Source organism: Perissodus microlepis, chromosome 4 (assembly GCF_051167445.1).
Source record: "Perissodus microlepis isolate ML-2025 ecotype Zambia chromosome 4, ASM5116744v1, whole genome shotgun sequence".
Taxonomy (NCBI): Eukaryota; Metazoa; Chordata; class Actinopteri; order Cichliformes; family Cichlidae; genus Perissodus; species Perissodus microlepis.
In genome coordinates this window covers 7,886,135-7,903,536 of record NC_140464.1, presented here as the reverse complement: position 1 = coordinate 7,903,536, position 17,402 = coordinate 7,886,135, and the positions used below count along the sequence as shown (strand labels likewise).

The 17,402-nt window shown below is 41.2% G+C and overlaps 1 protein-coding gene across 3 annotated transcripts; it reads left to right on the top strand.

Moving 5' to 3' along the window:
- Nucleotides 1-2,932: 2,932 nt before the first annotated feature.
- cdk12 (cyclin dependent kinase 12) lies at nucleotides 2,933-17,149 on the top strand. 3 transcript variants are annotated; one of them, XM_084925384.1, is made up of 14 exons: nucleotides 2,933-4,905; nucleotides 5,716-6,411; nucleotides 6,915-7,094; nucleotides 7,188-7,327; nucleotides 7,434-7,604; nucleotides 10,030-10,219; nucleotides 10,951-11,007; nucleotides 11,263-11,364; nucleotides 12,375-12,452; nucleotides 12,535-12,651; nucleotides 12,739-12,870; nucleotides 13,056-13,267; nucleotides 13,456-13,875; nucleotides 15,507-17,149. In XM_084925384.1, exons 1-14 carry the CDS (start codon nucleotides 3,737-3,739, stop codon nucleotides 15,917-15,919), a joined length of 4,077 nt encoding a protein of 1,358 aa, XP_084781510.1. In that variant the 5' UTR covers nucleotides 2,933-3,736; the 3' UTR covers nucleotides 15,920-17,149. The 3 variants fall into 3 exon arrangements, with proteins under 3 accessions (XP_084781510.1, XP_084781509.1, XP_084781511.1); XM_084925383.1 differs by having other exon boundaries at nucleotides 13,056-13,279; XM_084925385.1 differs by having other exon boundaries at nucleotides 2,934-4,905; nucleotides 13,056-13,279; nucleotides 13,456-13,845.
- The last annotated feature ends 253 nt before the right edge of the window (nucleotides 17,150-17,402 follow it).

Genomic DNA, 17,402 nt, shown 5'->3' with positions numbered 1-17,402 from the left:
GTTGGTGCCAGACAGTCTGGTGTGAGTATTTTAGAAACTGCTGATCTACAGGGATTTTCCCACACAACTGTTTCTAGGGTTTACAGGGAATGGTTCAAAATAAAGAGGAAATATCCAGTGAGCAGCAGTTCTCTGGGTGAAAATGGCTTGTTGATGTCAGAGGTCAGAGGAGAGTGGCCAGACTGCTTCAAGCTGTGTGAAAGGCAACAGCCACTCAAATAACCACTCATCGCAACCAATCTATGAAGAGCAATCATGAATGCACAATACATCAAACCTTGGAAAAATATTACCTGGTCTGATAAGTCTTGCAACATTTGGATCTTTGGATGTTCTGATGGCTGCTTCCAGCAGGATAACATGCCATGTTGCAGAGCTCAAATAACTGGTTTCCTTAAATGACAGTGAGTTCACTGTATTCTAACAGCTTCTAGAATCAACAGATCTCAATCCAATAGAGCCTCTTTGGGATGTGATGTATAATGATGTATATCATGGGTGTGCAGATGACAAATTTGTAGCAACTGTGTGATGCTATGATGTCAATATGGATCAAAATGTTTTCAGGATCTTATTGCATCTGTGCCATGAATAATTAAGGCAGTTCTGAAGGCAAGTGTCTCAGTACTGGCAAAGTGTACCTAATAAAATCACTTATGAGTGTATATGCAAATGTGTTAAGCTACAAAATACACACTCAGAAAGAGGTGCACTGTAGAAGACAATTTTATCCCTAAAAGAATAATCCAAACAAATGTGCCCTCTAGTACTCTTCATTGGACCTCAACGTTTTAATACTGTTAATATGTGATTTGTGGGAGCTACCTGGTTTCCTATTTCAATTATAGGTAAGGCATTAAATACCCGACTAGGTTTATTCTGTCTAGGTCTTGTATATCAGTGACATAGAGATGCAGATGATAGTACTATTTTCGAACAGAAATAAGGTCGGGGGTTCAACCTCTTCCAGGCATCTTCTTGATTTTCTCTGGTCCAAAGAGAGATGCTTGTTATGTTAATGGAGTAGGTCTCAAACGGTGTGTTGTTACCAGGGAAAAATGTTGAAGGTTTTCTGAAGTGTGGCATTAAAAAAACAGTTTGACAACAGAGATGTCAGATACATAAAGCTCTGAATATTAAGGAAGACTAGAAAAGAAATAGTGAGTTCACATAAATGAATTCCAAGTATATGAATGAAAAGTAATATAAACTATGTTTATATACCCAATTTTACTAGTCTTTTAAAGGGTTTGTTTTTGTATTATCACGTTATATTACAAAATTATCACCCAAAACTTGCTCTGTGAAGTACAAATCACAAATGTATAAATAGGTACCTGCTGTCAAAAAAAAAGGGGGGCGACTTTCATGAAAAGTTCAGGATGAAAACATTGGGGTTAACTTTAAAGTTTAGCAAGATTTACATGTAAGATAATCGGTATATTATTGGTAGTAGTAGTTAACGGACTTTAGTTGGATCTAAATGAAGCAGCTAGGGTACCTTCACATTGGCTGCACCGCAAGCTAAAAAAAAAAAAAAAACCCTAATCGCTGTTGAATACTTCTCACATTCATTATTTTATTTTATGTTATTTTTAGATAAAGAACTAAATATTCATTATTCAATCATCTTGAGGACATATGCCAAAAGTATGATTTTCCCAAAAAAGCTCTCACAGTCGTACTTTTGCATTAATTTTAGTTTTAACACTCCTCCAGTAGCAGGACTATGAACAAGTGCAACAAATAGAGTGAAGAAAGGGAGGTCATTGGGGGACAAAGAGACATCAGAGGAAACAACAACAAGAACTGTGTCTTTGTGTGTGTGTGTGTAGCTTGAAAAAGTTTGTATTTTTACCAGAAAGACAGAAAAGTTTTGACCCAGAAATTCCTTATTTGTGTGTTTCTTAAAGATCCAGGCCTCAATTTCAACCAGCAGACATGTCAGTGTGTTTTTGTAAGTTAAGTGTGTGTGTGTAAATGCACTTAAATATAGCATTGTCCTTAAAAAAATCTGAAATATCTCTGCTTAATTACCCATTTCATATCATATACTTTAAGTGAAACTGTGATTTGTGATAACTACTTTATTTTTTTCAGTAAGATAAAGTACAACTCTCTATTTAAAACTATTCGGTGTACACGTAAACCTGAAAATCCTAAACCACAGATACCCACAGGCAAACTGACATATGTCAGCCACAGGGCAAGAACATATGCTGTTTTTCTTTCATGGCAGCTTTAGTTCATTCACTGCCTTCCAAGTGACCATTGTCTGATTGTTGTATTGTTTAAGACATGTAGATTTCTATTTATCTTACCAATACGCAGAATGCTGATCCATCTGCTGATATGTAAAGTACTAGTACGGAGACAAGCCCAACATAAAGTCATGCTTTGGTTGATTTCTCCTAAACACTTTGCAAGATCTTCTCTTCGCTTCTTTTTCCTACTAGAGCATTACTTAAACACAGATTTCTCTGGGGTAACATGATAAAAGACTACTACATTTTGAAAGACGCCCACCTAAGACTGGACCTCATGCTTATCTTGTGAAGCAGATCTTATTAAAAAGACCTTACCATGTAAGTTAATGAACCTTAGTAGTAGGTTAAATATGTTGAAGCTTTCAGGACCCAGAGGCAGTTGCCTGCTGCCTGTTGATAATAAGACTTTGCTCTATTAGCTTTGCCCCAGTGTCTTCCTTTTCTGTTCCAACAAGCTCAACATTTAACAACCCATCATGAGCCTGACATCTAACATGTGTGTTGATTTAAATGTGTTATCTGAAACTTGGAAAGTTTGTAAAAACGTACTTTTGCTAATTAATACACATCTCTTCATTTTACGTCTCTGTCGTGTCGCCATGAGGACGGTGGGTGGGATCTTTGCGGTGATAGGAAGTTGCTCGGATACAGTCAAGATTGGCAGTGCTCCGTCTTCCGGTTCATTCGGCTGTGCGCAGAAGTTGCTAGTTACAGGAGCCATGATGGCGTTTGTAGTCTCCTTGAGCTAGGGCTGTGGATGATATTAAATCCACTAGCATCGCCCTAAATATAGGCCTGGTTGATTTCCAGAGCCATTGATAATAAACTGGAACATCTACTGCACACGAAAATATTATAATTTCTTATCAATATTGAATTTATAGGGGATAAAACTTACATTAAAGGGAACATGTAATCAGTACCAACCGGGTCAAGTTTTCATTTTGTTGGAGAAACGAGCGTCTTTTAATGAAGGCATTTGCTTGTTTCTGAATGCTAAGACCTTATTCTGTGGAATTAAAAACACCTTTACTTAACTTGGCACCGGACAAGGACAGCTTTCACAAAGGGACTTTTTTTTTCTTTTTTAGGAGTCAGCTCGCTAGCTGCTGAGCTTTAGCTACCTGTGCTAGCTAAACTGAGACGGAGACGACACCACAATGATCAGATGTTTGGTTGGAGTCTTTTTCATTCGCTGACTAACTGAAAGTACAAACTTCGCAGCACTGGAAAACCAACTTGGCATTTATCTGCTTTGACGAAATATGCTGGCGATCTCAATGGAATGAATTGGCATTGAGGAGAAGTGGACGTAAGCGGCCTGGTGTGTTTATTTTTGTATTTTCCTGTCCTGATTTCGCTTAGTAAGACTTGTTTTGACATTTGGAGTTGCTACTGGTCTCCTGTGAATGAATTGCCTGGATCACCGAGGCCAAGTCGCAGAAGAGGCACCGACGCCGACGTGAGGGATGCCTGGGTCGGACCGACACCATGGGACCAAGAGGAAGTCGGAATCTAGCATCGGTGGTGTGCCACACCAGACCCAGGGCCCGACTCATACCTCTGCGGGAGACATGATGAGCAAGGACGGCAAGGTGCAGTTAAAAACTTCAGTGTCCTCTTCTTCTTTAAAACGCAAACGGCATAAATCAACAAAACATAATCGGGAATCCTTGGCGGCACCTGACGATTTTACCCTCGGCGATACGGCGCCTCCTGGTGTCAACACGGTGAAGCCTCTAGTGGAGTACGACGATATTAGCTCCGACTCGGACACCTTCTCGGACCCACCGTCCTCCAGGCCTTTTGAGAGGGGGGGAAATCGACTGGAACCCTCACCAGACTACGATAGGGATATTGGCGAAGAAGAAGGTAATAGAGAGAGCAGGGGGCACAGACACCCACGAAAAAAGTCCAAGGACACTAACAAAGTTAGAGACTCTGGAAATGGAGAACGTGGGTCCAAGAAAAAGAGCAGTAAAGATCGCGAGAAAGTGACTTCTGGAAAGGGCAAGGAGAAGGAGGCCTCGTTAGGCTCCTCATCTAAACGCCAGGTGCCGTCAGAGGGGGATTCCAAACGTGGGGAGCTGATGCTCTCCTCTCAGGCACCGCCTGCAGCCAGTGTAGGTAGCACTACTTCTTCTACATCCTCATCTCGCAGCAAGGAGAGCAGCCGCTCAGGGAAGTCTCGCAAAGACAGGCAACAGCGGAGAGAAGGCCGAGGAGAGGCCAGCCGCAGCTCCTCCCAGAGGAGCCGGACAGATAGAAGCCATCGCAAGTCATCCAAGAGCCACAAGTCAAGCCCGAAGGGGAAGTCTTCAAGTAGGGGGAGCCCACGGAGAAAGGGCACCAGCTCTGCATTGTCGCCGAGTCCCAGAAGAGGGGCCGGTAGTGAGAGTCCACTGGGCGGTGGGTATGGACATCAGGGGGATGACAGCTACTCAAGACGGAGGGCGGCCCAGCAAAGCCCGAGTCCCTATGGTGATGTGTCTCGCCGTAGCAGGCAGAGATCAGACAGCCCCTACGGCAGCAGACACAGGTCCTCCAGCTTTGAGAGGGACAGCAGCCCTTACTCTAGGAGACGCTCCACCAGCCCCTATGGTAACCGCAGGTCCTCCAGTACGAGCCCCATGTCTCGGTGAGTATATGCTGTAGGTCACCCTTTAAATCTTTTGGGGATTATGTTCTAGAGACATTTACTTATCAAGCCACCTTTCGTAGAGGTTTTGCATATTTCCAGAACCTTCACCTTTTATGATCCTACTTTACATGCATATGTTGAACTTGGAGAGGGCTTTTCACTCCAGCTAATTGATCTCTGCATTGAAGTTGAAATTTACCATACATAACAGACAAAAGCTTGAGAGTGAGAAAAATACAGGATGGAGATAGGCAATACTTGTAGTTGAAAACAGGGTTTGCCCTAAGCTGTCATTTCAATTCAAAAACAGAAGCTTAGGGCACTACAACCTGGCTCTGTGACCATAAGTATTTTGTGTTCATAATTACATTTGAGCTATAGAGTCCATACTTGCCACTGATTTCAGAAAAAGACAGGTGTCTTTAATGAAACCCGGTACTTAGTTTTAGGAGGGCCTCACATTCTTTTATAGAGAAGGTAACAGATTTTTATTTGATGTGTAATATCGTTTTCAAAATTTCACCATTATGTAGCAATGAAATGTTTTTGAAACTAAATAATGTTCTTAATTAATTAGCCCAGTATATTGCTTTAGACAACAAGAATAGATCCAGTTGGCCATGTTTGAAAGCGTCAGTAGTTTTAGTTTTACTTGTCCCACATGGTTTTGATTTCATTATAATATGATCTAGAGATCTTATTTAGCCATGGATCAGCAGTCTGTCTCAGTTATATCATGCATTTCATTTGCCTCTAATTCTCTGTCTTAATCTATAAATGATCTTAAAAATGTGCTTTTTATTTTAGACGCTCGGGCCGCTCCAGGAGTCGCTCCCCTCTGCACTACTCTTCTTCTCACCGCTCCTCCTCTCGTTCCCGCGGTAAGAGGCACACCTCCTCTGCTGGAACAGGGAGCATTTCCCACAGTAGCCGGCCAGCTAGCCGCTCCCCTCCTTCGTCACGTCTGCCCCTCAATTCCAGCTTAGGTGCAGAGTTGAGTCGCAGGAAGAAGGAACGCCTGGCTGCTGAGGCGGCTGCTCGTGCTAGTGGTGGCGCCTCTCCACTTCCGACAGCTCAAAAACCGTCAAGCTCCTCATCCTCACGGCCTGCTAAAGCTGAAGCTCTACAGCCAGAAAAAGGTGCAACAGCAGTAGCAGCATCAGAACCTCAGCCCCCGCCAACCCAGCAGTTATCCCATGATGTTCCCAATGCTGATGAGCCGATGACTGCAACTCTAACATCCTCTTCAAACAACTCTCCTGCACCGCCGCCACCTCCTCCACAGCCCTCTTCTCCAGCGCCACCCAATCCAGCCACACAGGTTCCACCACCACCTCAGGCAGAAACAAACATTCAGCCTCCTACACCCTCAACTGTATCACAGGCTAAATCGCCAGCAACAGTTCCTGCTCGCAGCCCTGTCCGTCAGACCCCACTCCACAAGACTTCGACTCTTCCTCCCCTGCCTCTACCACCTGCACTGCTGGGAAATGCTCAGGACAGGTGAGGAATCCCTCAACAGGCACACTGCTCAAGTGCCTGTTGTATTGTGTCAAGCTTAGTGCCTATTAATCTGTTGTATGAGGTTACAGCTGTTATTCTTGGACTTATACTGTCATTTGTCAGTGATTTGTATGTACATCGGGATGTCTTAAACACACCATTCACGACATCCCATTTTGTTTTTCATGAGTCATTTTAACAAAAATTAAGTAATTTCAAGACATAACTTGATATGAAAACATTTTATGAATAAATGCTATGTTTGCACTTTGGTGTTTTATATGTCAATTACCATCCTACAAAAAACAAAAATGGCGCACTGTTAGATGAAAGTGAATTTAAATTTTCCTCTTTTAAATCGTGGTATGTACACTTTATTGTAACTAGTTTTAATCTGAATGTGTGTGTTACTTGTTACATCGACATGAAAACGGTGCATAAAATGTGTTCCTGGTTTTGTCTTAAACTTTTTTTTTTTTTTTTTTTAAATCTTGCTCTCTTAGCCCAAAGAAATCCACTCCTCCCCAGAGGCCATCAAGAAAGGACAAAGAAGGTCGCAACCGCCCTTCTATTATTGATCTGCCTTTACCGCCCACCTTGCTTGGAGGGGACTCTTCACCCCCACAGCTACCTGTCCGCCAGCCTCCTCTCTTACCCCAGACAGCCCTTAAGAAGAGACCAAAGTCAGCATTCACTTTTATACTCACCCACTTAAAGTTTTCCTTTCATTAATCACACATGATGTCTTAGCTGCTTTTCTTGTTTGTGCTTTCCAGGATTTGTTGCCCGCGATATGGTGAGCGCAAACATACCCAAAGTGACTGGGGCAAACGGTGTGTAGATAAATTCGATATAATTGGCATCATAGGGGAAGGCACCTATGGCCAAGTGTACAAGGCCAAGGACAAAGACACTGGTAAGTGAAATCCATTTACTATGTTTTCCTTAAAAAAATAAAACCCAAATAAGATAAAAAATAAAAAGAGTGGCTCTCTAAAATGTGTGTTCTCCAAATATGCTAGGTGAACTGGTGGCTTTGAAGAAAGTGCGTTTGGACAATGAAAAAGAGGGCTTCCCCATCACAGCCATCAGAGAGATTAAGATCTTGCGGCAGCTCAAACACCGTAGTGTTGTCAATATGAAGGAAATTGTCACTGACAAGCAGGATGCACTTGACTTTAAAAAGGATAAAGGTAAGGGGGGCAAAAAAAACTTGCTGTTTTCTTTCATGTGGGGTATAAGTAGGTAAGAAGTGATGATAAGTTAGGGGGGGAGTGTTTGTTTTAAATGCAAGGGGAAAACTTTGCAGGTGGGAGAAGGCATCCCCTTAAAAAGAAATTCTCCAATGGATCTTGTTTTTAGTTTAATTAATTAAATGATGTCACAGAGATGGCAGTAATCACTTGTATTGTATAGCTAAACTTATTTATTAATGAGTTTAGCAATACATTTTTACTTCTTATCTAGAATTACACTGCATTTTTATCATTCATGTGGTCGAGGTAGGTATATGCACGATTTTCACTGCTTGAATTGAGTATGTCATTCAATGTATGAGATACCTACAGACAGCTTAAGTTTGCTGTAGTCATCCTTGCAAATGGTAGCGCGAGAAAAGTGGTTTTATGATTACTGGTGCACGATGCCTTTAGTTTTAGTAAACTGGTTGTAAACTAGTTGAGCGCAGTTTAACCAAGAGTATAAATAGTTATAGGGCTGTGCTGGTGTCACATCTTTCATGAACATTGAACAACTGAACCCCTAGAAGCCATTTAAATGGTGTGTAGATTCCACCTAGTTGGTAGACTACAGGCATATGCCAGGAAAGTAATGGTGGGCACACTATATGAAACCGGATGTGCAGTAGAGCAGGGCGATATGACCAAAAATAATTATCACGATATACATTTGAAAATTTGCGATAACGATATAACTTACGATATAATTGACACTAGACAAAATACTTTACAACTCCACAACTTTATTCGTGCAAAAAAAAGGTATTTTCACTTAAACGAGCAGCTGTTTTTTATGTGCATTAAAGTTATATAAAAATTTAACAGTGCAAATGCAAATTCCTTGCTGATAGTTTAACCAAAAGGCATTTCCAGTGGAAATTGGCCGACATATCCTCAGCATAACCATGTATAATATCCACAAAACTTAAAAAGAGGTTATACACACACAATACTGTAATACCATGCTGAAGCACAGTACATATCACTCCGTGAGGCTCCTGCCTACGATAGCCGCAACACTCCGACAATCCATCAAGCGGTGCGGGTTTGTAGCTTAGCAAAGTCGTACTAAAACATTTGACAGATTTTCGAGCGCCGTGTACCACACAAAATTGTTTCAAGGTCAGTAAACACAACCAGAATTCATACATAAGGCACATGGGATTATAAGGGACACTGTCGATTTTCAGAAAAATCAAAGGATTGATTTTAAGTGTGTCGTATTTTCCAAAAAACACGGTAATAACGACGGCCCGCTTGCATGCTCTACCAAAAATAGTGCTTTGTTGTGTATCTGATGGACAAAAGCTAAACCAGTTCCACACCACTGAAGCTGCAGCATTTTTACAAGCCAATTCTGGTTCATCCGTTTCATTCAACGATCCGCTTTCGCCTTTCTCATTCTCTGTCGCCGGCACGCTTTTTCCGCCATGTGCATATGAAAACAAAGGCACTGCACATGCGCGTTTTACCCATATTCTATCGTGATATTTCATTTTCCTATCATTGCCCGACATTACACCGGTATTACCGTGAACGGTATTACCGGTGGCCCAGCCCTAATGTGCAGCACTTCTGTTTGTCACTGAAATATGTTTTAGCAGCTGTGACAGCACTGACGGAGTCAGACCTGAAACTGCAACATGTCTGAAAACGTGCATACACATACCTTGACCAGCAGATAATGACACACAAAAATGAGAGCAGAAAATTATAAGAAAAGGTGACGCTTATAGAATACACTGTATTTTTTTTTTATACAAAAGCACATTATTTAGTGTTGCTTCTATGACAAGTTATATATTTATGGTTGCGTTTGGGTTCTCTCTTGGTTCTCTACCTTCACTTAGTGGGGCTAGGTTAATTGGTGTGAATGTGAGTGTGAATTATTGTCTGTCTGTGTTGGCCCTGCGACCGGCTGGGGACCTATCCAGGGTGTAGCCAGCCTCTCTGCAACACTGAATTGTATAAGTGGAAGAGAAACTGCTACTATTGTGGAAATAAAGTGTTTGTGACATTTGAAATTGTTAACATAAAACATAATTTAAAGCAAAAGAAATAAAAACTGAAAAACTAGAACTGATATAATGATCACATCTGGTTGCGTTCTCTGTAGTCACTGTTAACTTGAACAGTTCTTTAATGTTTCAATCCAGAGAGAAGTGTGCTGCTAGAGTTTTCTGGGCTGTGTAAATGTTAAAGAGCTGGCAATGCAGTTGCGCACATTTCAGTTCAGTAACTTCACTTTTAAAGAATCATGGTTAAATTTACCTGAATACCTATTAACCGTTTACCACATGTCCACTTATGTGAACCCACAGACATATGTGTGTGCATGTATTTTTGTTTAAGACACCTGAATACATCTTTGTATTTTTAGGAGCTTTTTACCTGGTGTTTGAGTACATGGACCATGATCTGATGGGCCTGCTGGAGTCAGGCCTGGTCCAGTTCTCCCATGAGCACATCCGCAGCTTCATGCGTCAGCTGATGGAGGGCCTGGACTACTGCCACAAAAACAACTTCCTGCACAGAGACATCAAATGCTCCAACATACTGCTAAATAACAAGTGAGTAAAGTATTGTTGTTTCCTGTGTGCAGACAATTGCAGTAAAATGCAGTAGCAGCTAGGCTGTTCCTAGTCACAGATTTTTCAGTACTAACTAGTGACATGTGAATTTTAAGTTTTATCTACTTTTTTTCTTCTTATTCACCCATGTAAACAAACACTAAGAAATGTAATCTTCACACCTTTAAATGTATCCGCATTCCTTAAATACTATCAAACGATTGCTATAATTTGTCAGGCAGAAAGGGTTCAATAGTGTGTCAGCAGGAAAGCTAATTACAAAGTAACTAAATTAATTGGATGCTTCAGATAACCTTAGTGGAGTACAGCAACTTCCCACAGATGGTTGCTTAGTACAGTTGAACATCCAAAATTGCAACCAAGGTGCATGAAAAAACTGAGCTTAAATGAGCTATCAAGAATTAAGAAAATGTGTGTTTTTCTGGGAAGTGGGGGATTTAAAAACCACAGTGCATGAAGTTATTGCCCTGCTACTGAACAGCTGACTTCAAATAGACATTAGAAGTGGATCATTTGCACCAGAGCGCTGCCAAATTTGACCAATAATATTGTTTCTTTAAGAGCAGTGTGTATTTAACAGTATCAGTTGATTTTTACAGTGAAGACACTTTGAGTTGTGTTTTAGGATTAGATACACTAAGATTCAGTAGTTGGCAGTGCTTTTTTTTGGTTTTGTTTTTTTTTAATGTTATCTGTGCTTATTTGTGCAGAGGTCAGATCAAACTGGCTGACTTTGGTTTGGCTCGTCTTTACAACTCAGAGGAAAGGTAAGAGGAGACGGTTGTATATACCTGATCTGCTTAATTCTATTTAGTGATTATAGACATTATAGTGTTTAAGTTGCTGAATGAAAGCACGTTTATTTTATTTATTTTTTTAATTTACAATGTCTGTCCACAAGATGGGGCTGTGTCCCAGAAATAATACAGTTACTTGGAGCTAAAATGATTCTGATTTGTCACTGGGGGACATGTCTGGTATGACTGCTGACTCCCATCTCATCTCTCTTTCGTTGCTCCTAGCCGGCCATACACTAATAAAGTAATCACACTATGGTATCGTCCCCCTGAGCTTCTGCTGGGAGAGGAGAGATATTCTCCAGCCATTGATGTTTGGAGTTGTGGGTGAGTACAAAACGGTTATCTTAGTACTTCTGTCTGTCAAATCATGTGGTCTTCAAGTGTATGATTTATTGTCAGATGAATAATTGGGGAACAACAGATTACACTGTTGTTTTTATGTAGATTAAGACAATTTTTTTGGGGGGGGGGGCAGTCTCAGCCTTTACTTCAGGTTAGTCACATAACACCCCTGAGTTGCCTAGGGTGCATAATTGCAGGTTAGAGCTTCCCACCCATCAGGGTTCACTGTACCAAAATAGTCCTATTTTCCCATTCACCTTGGCTCAACCCACAAACTACTCTAAAGTGGCATATTTGTGCTAGACTTGTGTTTTCCTTGCTTTGTCCTTCATCACAAGTCATTTTAACTCAATTTCTTCAAAAATGGTTTATGCACATCATTTGGACAGCTGCTGTAGTCTTTTTTTAATTGTTATTATATTACAGCAGTGTCTAATCTCACACATTTTACCTGTCTGTTGTCTGTATTTAACTTTTTTCTTAATGGTTGTTGGTAGATGTATTTAAGTATTTATTTCTGCAGTGTAAGCAGATGTGTTAGGAACATTTTGATAAAATCTTTACAATGTACTATTTACGTTTGGTGACTAATAGGCAAATTTCTCTTTAGATATGTGTCATATTCCTTAATCTTCAATTGTTTTATAGTATTTTATGGAAATAATTTGTCTTACTTTGCAGCAAGCCTAAAGGTATTACCATATTAAATTCAAATTATCACACTTGGTTATAAACATTCACAAAACTTTCACCTTTGTCATACAAATCTTAAACAACCTCTACAGTCTGAGAGAGTCTTTCCTTGTGAATACTCTAGGAGCTTTACCTTGTTGGAATAAAAGGGCCTACATTCATAACATTTCACAGGCCTATTTGACCAAGATTTTGCCAGACCATTACTCTTTAAGTAGTTTTTAAAAGCTGTTTTAAACTTTACATTATATACATACATTATATACATGCAATACCTTTTCTTACTTGTCGTGGCTCAGGTGTATTCTTGGAGAGCTCTTTACCAAGAAGCCCATCTTCCAGGCTAACCAGGAACTTCTGCAACTAGAGCTGATCAGGTAGACTGCCTGCCACAAATAAATTTCAAGTAATAATTTCTGATTGAATTATCAAGCTTATTAACCCTTTCCTTTGTCTCAGCCGACTGTGTGGGAGTCCCTGTCCGGCCGTTTGGCCTGATGTCATTAAACTTCCATTGTTCAACACAATGAAACCCAAGAAGCAGTACAGACGGCGACTACGGGAGGAGTTTGCACAGTATGTACTCAAAGTACACTTACCTAAGGCAGCTGTGATCAACTCTGTCTGGTTCTAGAGGAGTAATATTTTTTCTTCTCAACATAGTTTACCTACTCCTGCCCTGGACTTACTGGACCGAATGCTGACCCTTGACCCTGCACGCCGTTGCACATCGGAGCAAGCTCTCTTCAGTGACTTCCTGCATGATGTTGAGCCCAACAGGATGCCACCACCAGAGTTAGTAGCTGGTTCTAGTGATGGTTAACACAATGACCGTGTTGGATTGAGCACGTGAAAAATAACACTAGGACATTATCTGTATCAGAATACAATTATTGCCTATTTAGGGCATTTTCTTTATTTATTTAGTTTTATTTGGTTCATAAAATGTATATTTTAAATTTGTACATTTTCTTTTTTAGCCTTCCTCATCATCAAGACTGTCACGAGTTGTGGAGCAAGAAGAGAAGACGTGCACGTCAGAGCGGGGTCGTCGAGGATGTGCCTGTGCCCAAAGTGCCCCGTAAAGATGTGACAGGGACCTCCAGCGGAGACAACCCTCGTCCCCCAAACAGCCCCACTGGAGCTCCACCACCACCTCCAGGGAAACCACCCTCCACAACCAACATAGACAGTGAGTTGTCAGGTAACAGATACTAAGTATTTAACCAGGAACACATTTTTTGTTTTTTCAAAAAAGTTTCTGTATTGTGAAAAAAAAAAATTATATAAGAATTTATTTATTTAATTTTAAATGTATTTGATTGTTATGTCTTTATTAGACTGGCACTGAATTCTAGTCGCATGCATGTGTGTGTTTAGGCCTGGCATCGGCTGCAGAGCAGTTGAATCAGACAGAGCTGGCAGTGCTGCTAAACCTTCTCCAGGGACAGGCAGACGGCTTGCCCCAGGTTGCTCAGCTCCTCAACCTCCCCAATCCAGAGACTCTCAGCCAGTTGTTGTCTGCTGTTAGTGAGGCCTCTGACCACCAGGGGGCACCAGAGGACCAGACCCAGGCAGCTTCCAGGTCTCAGCCCCCAGAGCCGCCTCCTGAACCCCAAGAGATCTCACCGACATCTGGAGATCCGCCACTCAGCCAGGAAGACCAGGCCAAGCTACTGGCTCTCCTTTTGGGCCAAATTATAAAGCCACAAACCGAGGAGCAAGGCGATGAAAGTAATGGCGTTCAGTCAGAGGAGGCACTAACGCGCGGTTCGTCCGCTTCTACTACTGATTGCAAGGGCAAGTCTGGGTTTAGCCTATAGAGTGTGAAACAGAAAAGGTACCAGGGTCAGTTGGAAATCATAAGAGTGGAAAGAGCCAGGCAAGGAACAAACAGAAGCTGACTATATACTGTATCAAATTACTTTGATTTTAGGATACTTAATAAAATTTGCAAATAGGGCTATTAGACCGATATTACACCCGCCCCTTCTTTTATTCATGACATACGAGTGACACACATTCAACATCTTCCCCTATAAACACCTGTACTATTAAAAAAAGTGCAAAAGAAAACCCTGGCAAATTGTCTTTTCAGCGTTTGCTGTCCTGTGACCCTGATAACCAGGTAAAGGTTTGTTGCACACGGATATCACTGGTTATTCACTGGTTCATCACTGGTGTACTCAATAAACCAGAAGAAAGTACAGTGTTATTCATTTGAGTAAAAAGGCTCACACTGTGATGTTCCCTCAATTTTCCCTCTTTCTTGTTTCTTTATCACAGTCTTTGTTTCTCTCTGTCCCATTTCCACATGTGTTTTTTCTTCCTCACTTCATTTTCATTATAAAGCAGGTGTCATGGATTCTTCACAGAGAGCGATGTTGCTTTAAACAGTCTGTAATGTCAGCCTTTTTATGAAGAAAGTCTAATAAATTATCAAGTGAAAATAAATGTTTTGAATCTTTAGATGTCACCTGCATGTGTTTCTTTTAACCTTGGTTTTTGTCACTTTTTTTGTTAACTGTTCACTCTGGGTCACGTTTTTCTTAAAATGTGATTAGGAATTGGAATAACACTGATTATGCTGCTGACACTGAACGGTGAACCTTTAAAAGCATTTGAAAACCTTACATCACTGGTCCACCTTGCACTGCAGTAGATTCGAAAGAATAGACAGTGCTGCTTTAGTAGTCTTACCCGCCCTTTGAAAGTACTTGAAATTCTCCTGCTTAATTCACCTTTTCTGTTCATCCAACTGCACATGCCCCTTGTATTGTTTTCCCACCTAGTTCCCACATTTTTTTTCTGTGATTTTGGGGGGGGGTTTGGAAGTGCAGGCCTGCATCTGTTGTGCAAGTGTTAATCTGTTATTGGGTAGTGCATTCAAAGACATTAATGTTTCTCTGTTTAATAAACATCTAAATGGTAATGACTAGTTATTTAAAAATAGAAAAAAACACTTATTTTATTTTTACCTACCTAGAACCATTCACTTGAATCGGTAAATGGTTATGTGTTTCATGTGGCAGATGTAAAAAAAACCATTTTTTTTTTGTTTAATTGTTTTTAGTGATATTGTATAGCATCTACACTAGGTTCACAAAGTTATTTGATTCCAAAAACACAGACTGTTGTAAGATTGCTCCTACCACTGCAGCATGGTTCCCTATTTGTAGTTAGTTAGTGTGCTGATTCACTTAAAGTGCTCTGCCCTCCCTCTTGTGGTAAAGGTAGGAATGTCAACGTTGTGTAACTCCATGATAGGCTTATGTGAAATGCAGTACTACTGTCTTTAAATGCAGGTTGGGAGTATAAGAGGAAAAAGAAAGGTTATTAGTGGGTGTGTAGCTAGTATGCAGGTCTAACTTAATTATGCCTTATAAGTTTACGTCTAATGTGCTGTGTTCTGTTCTGTTTGGACCCTTCAGATGGTGCAGTGACAAAAAGAAAAAAGCTTGGGGCCAACCAGGGGCCTTCAACTGTTGAGCAACGTCCACCCTCTCCACCAGGTCCACCTCCATCAACTGTTGGAAACTCCCAGCAGGCTGCGCCAGAAACGCAACCCAGCCAGGACATCAGCCCTGCTGTAGCAGCTGCCTTGCTCCAGCTCATCTCTCAGCAGGACTCGGAATGTGGTGCCTCACAGCGCAGCAACGATCCTTCTCCTACTGTGGATGCTCTTGCCCACAGACAGTGCCCTCCACCATGGGTTGCAAGCTCTCCACCTAAACCTTCAGCTGCAGCTGAAGCCCCAGCAGGACTAGCGACTGCTGCTCCTACCACTGCAGCACAGTTTCCCAAAGACCAGGACCTCCGCTTTTCCCATGGAGCTGCCCGCTGACCCTCAGTCCCCCGTCGAGATCAACCTGGGTATCGTGGGACTGGTCCAGCAATCCTGGCCTATAAGGAAATACAGAGGGACACCTACAGAGTATGACTCACTGGACCCTGTGCAGGTAGTGAAAGTTGGATCAAAGATTTTGATAATGAATGCCTGAATGAAAGAGATCTGGAGTATTTTTAGAAGTGGTCATGAATATCTCTGCCTGCAGAATGAGCTGTCATGTGGTGTTATGGTGGGAGTATCTCAGCAGGTTAGTCTGACTTTCAGCGGTTATGCATACTCTCCATCTGCAAACCCGTTCTCTCTCCCCTACACTGAAGGGTCTGGTGTCGAATGAAGTGTAGCTTCCAAATTGAGTGTTACACCGCTGACAAGCAACTTTGAAAACAACTATAATATCTTTTTTTTGCCCTAGAACAAATGATTGTCATGTGCACAGCAGTGCCCCCTTCTAACAGGATTACCAGTGTTTTGGAGAATGAAGTAATTATCCTCCACCCTGACAGTCTGATAGACTTGTTGAAGTTAGTTATTACATAAGGGTACATTTGAGGAAATGACCTCAGAAGATGTGACTTTTTCTGTTCATATTCGAGCTCCCCTGTTCTCAGCTTTGTGCCTCCACTCTGACCCCGGCGACCCTTGAATGATCTTGGCCTAGTGTGAAAATGTGGGCTAAGTTTCGGCTTTGAATGGCACCGGTGTACAGGTTACTTGGATGACGCACTCTGTCATCACCTAAAACTAACTCTGCTCACTTTAAGGTATCGCTTCTTTACATACAGCAGATCTTTGTGTCGTAACAAGCCTGTAGTGCTCATGTTCCTGTCTCAAACATGGAATAAACTGCATTTTGATGAACTGCTCCATAATGCACATACTCTTCTGCTAAATGAATGCAAAGCTAGAAACATACAGAAACACATTTTTCCAGATTCTCCTAGTAGGCTTTGAAAGCCTCCTTGCATACGTCTGCTCCTCACCTACCTGCCAACAAAAGCTTTTTTTTGTTTTTCCTCTCATTTTTTTGTGTAGTTATTTTTTACATAAAGAAAATGATAACATGCCTAAAAGATGGTCCATTGTTTTGTTTCCATTTTTTGCTTTGGAAAAAGAAAGGAAAGAAAAATGGTTTCATGTGTCTGTAAAAAGAAACATTTTGTAATGTGTTTTTTTTTTTTTTTTTTTTTCTTGGTTCAGTTTATTAAAGGAAGTTATGCGACCGGATGAACTGTCTGTTCTGCCCTTTCTGGATGTTTCTGTGTAAAGCGGCCACTAGATGGTAGGCACCAACGCAAACTACCACTCAGTTTACAGGAAGTCCACACAGTCAGGTTTCTCGGAAGACTGAAACTCAAGAACTGCAATGTGAAGCAAGTTGCGTACCGGGCTATAATTATTAATTATTAATCTGATCTTGTGGTAGGTAAATTCCTACCACTGTTTTGATTTAAAAACAAATGTAACTAAGGAATTATAT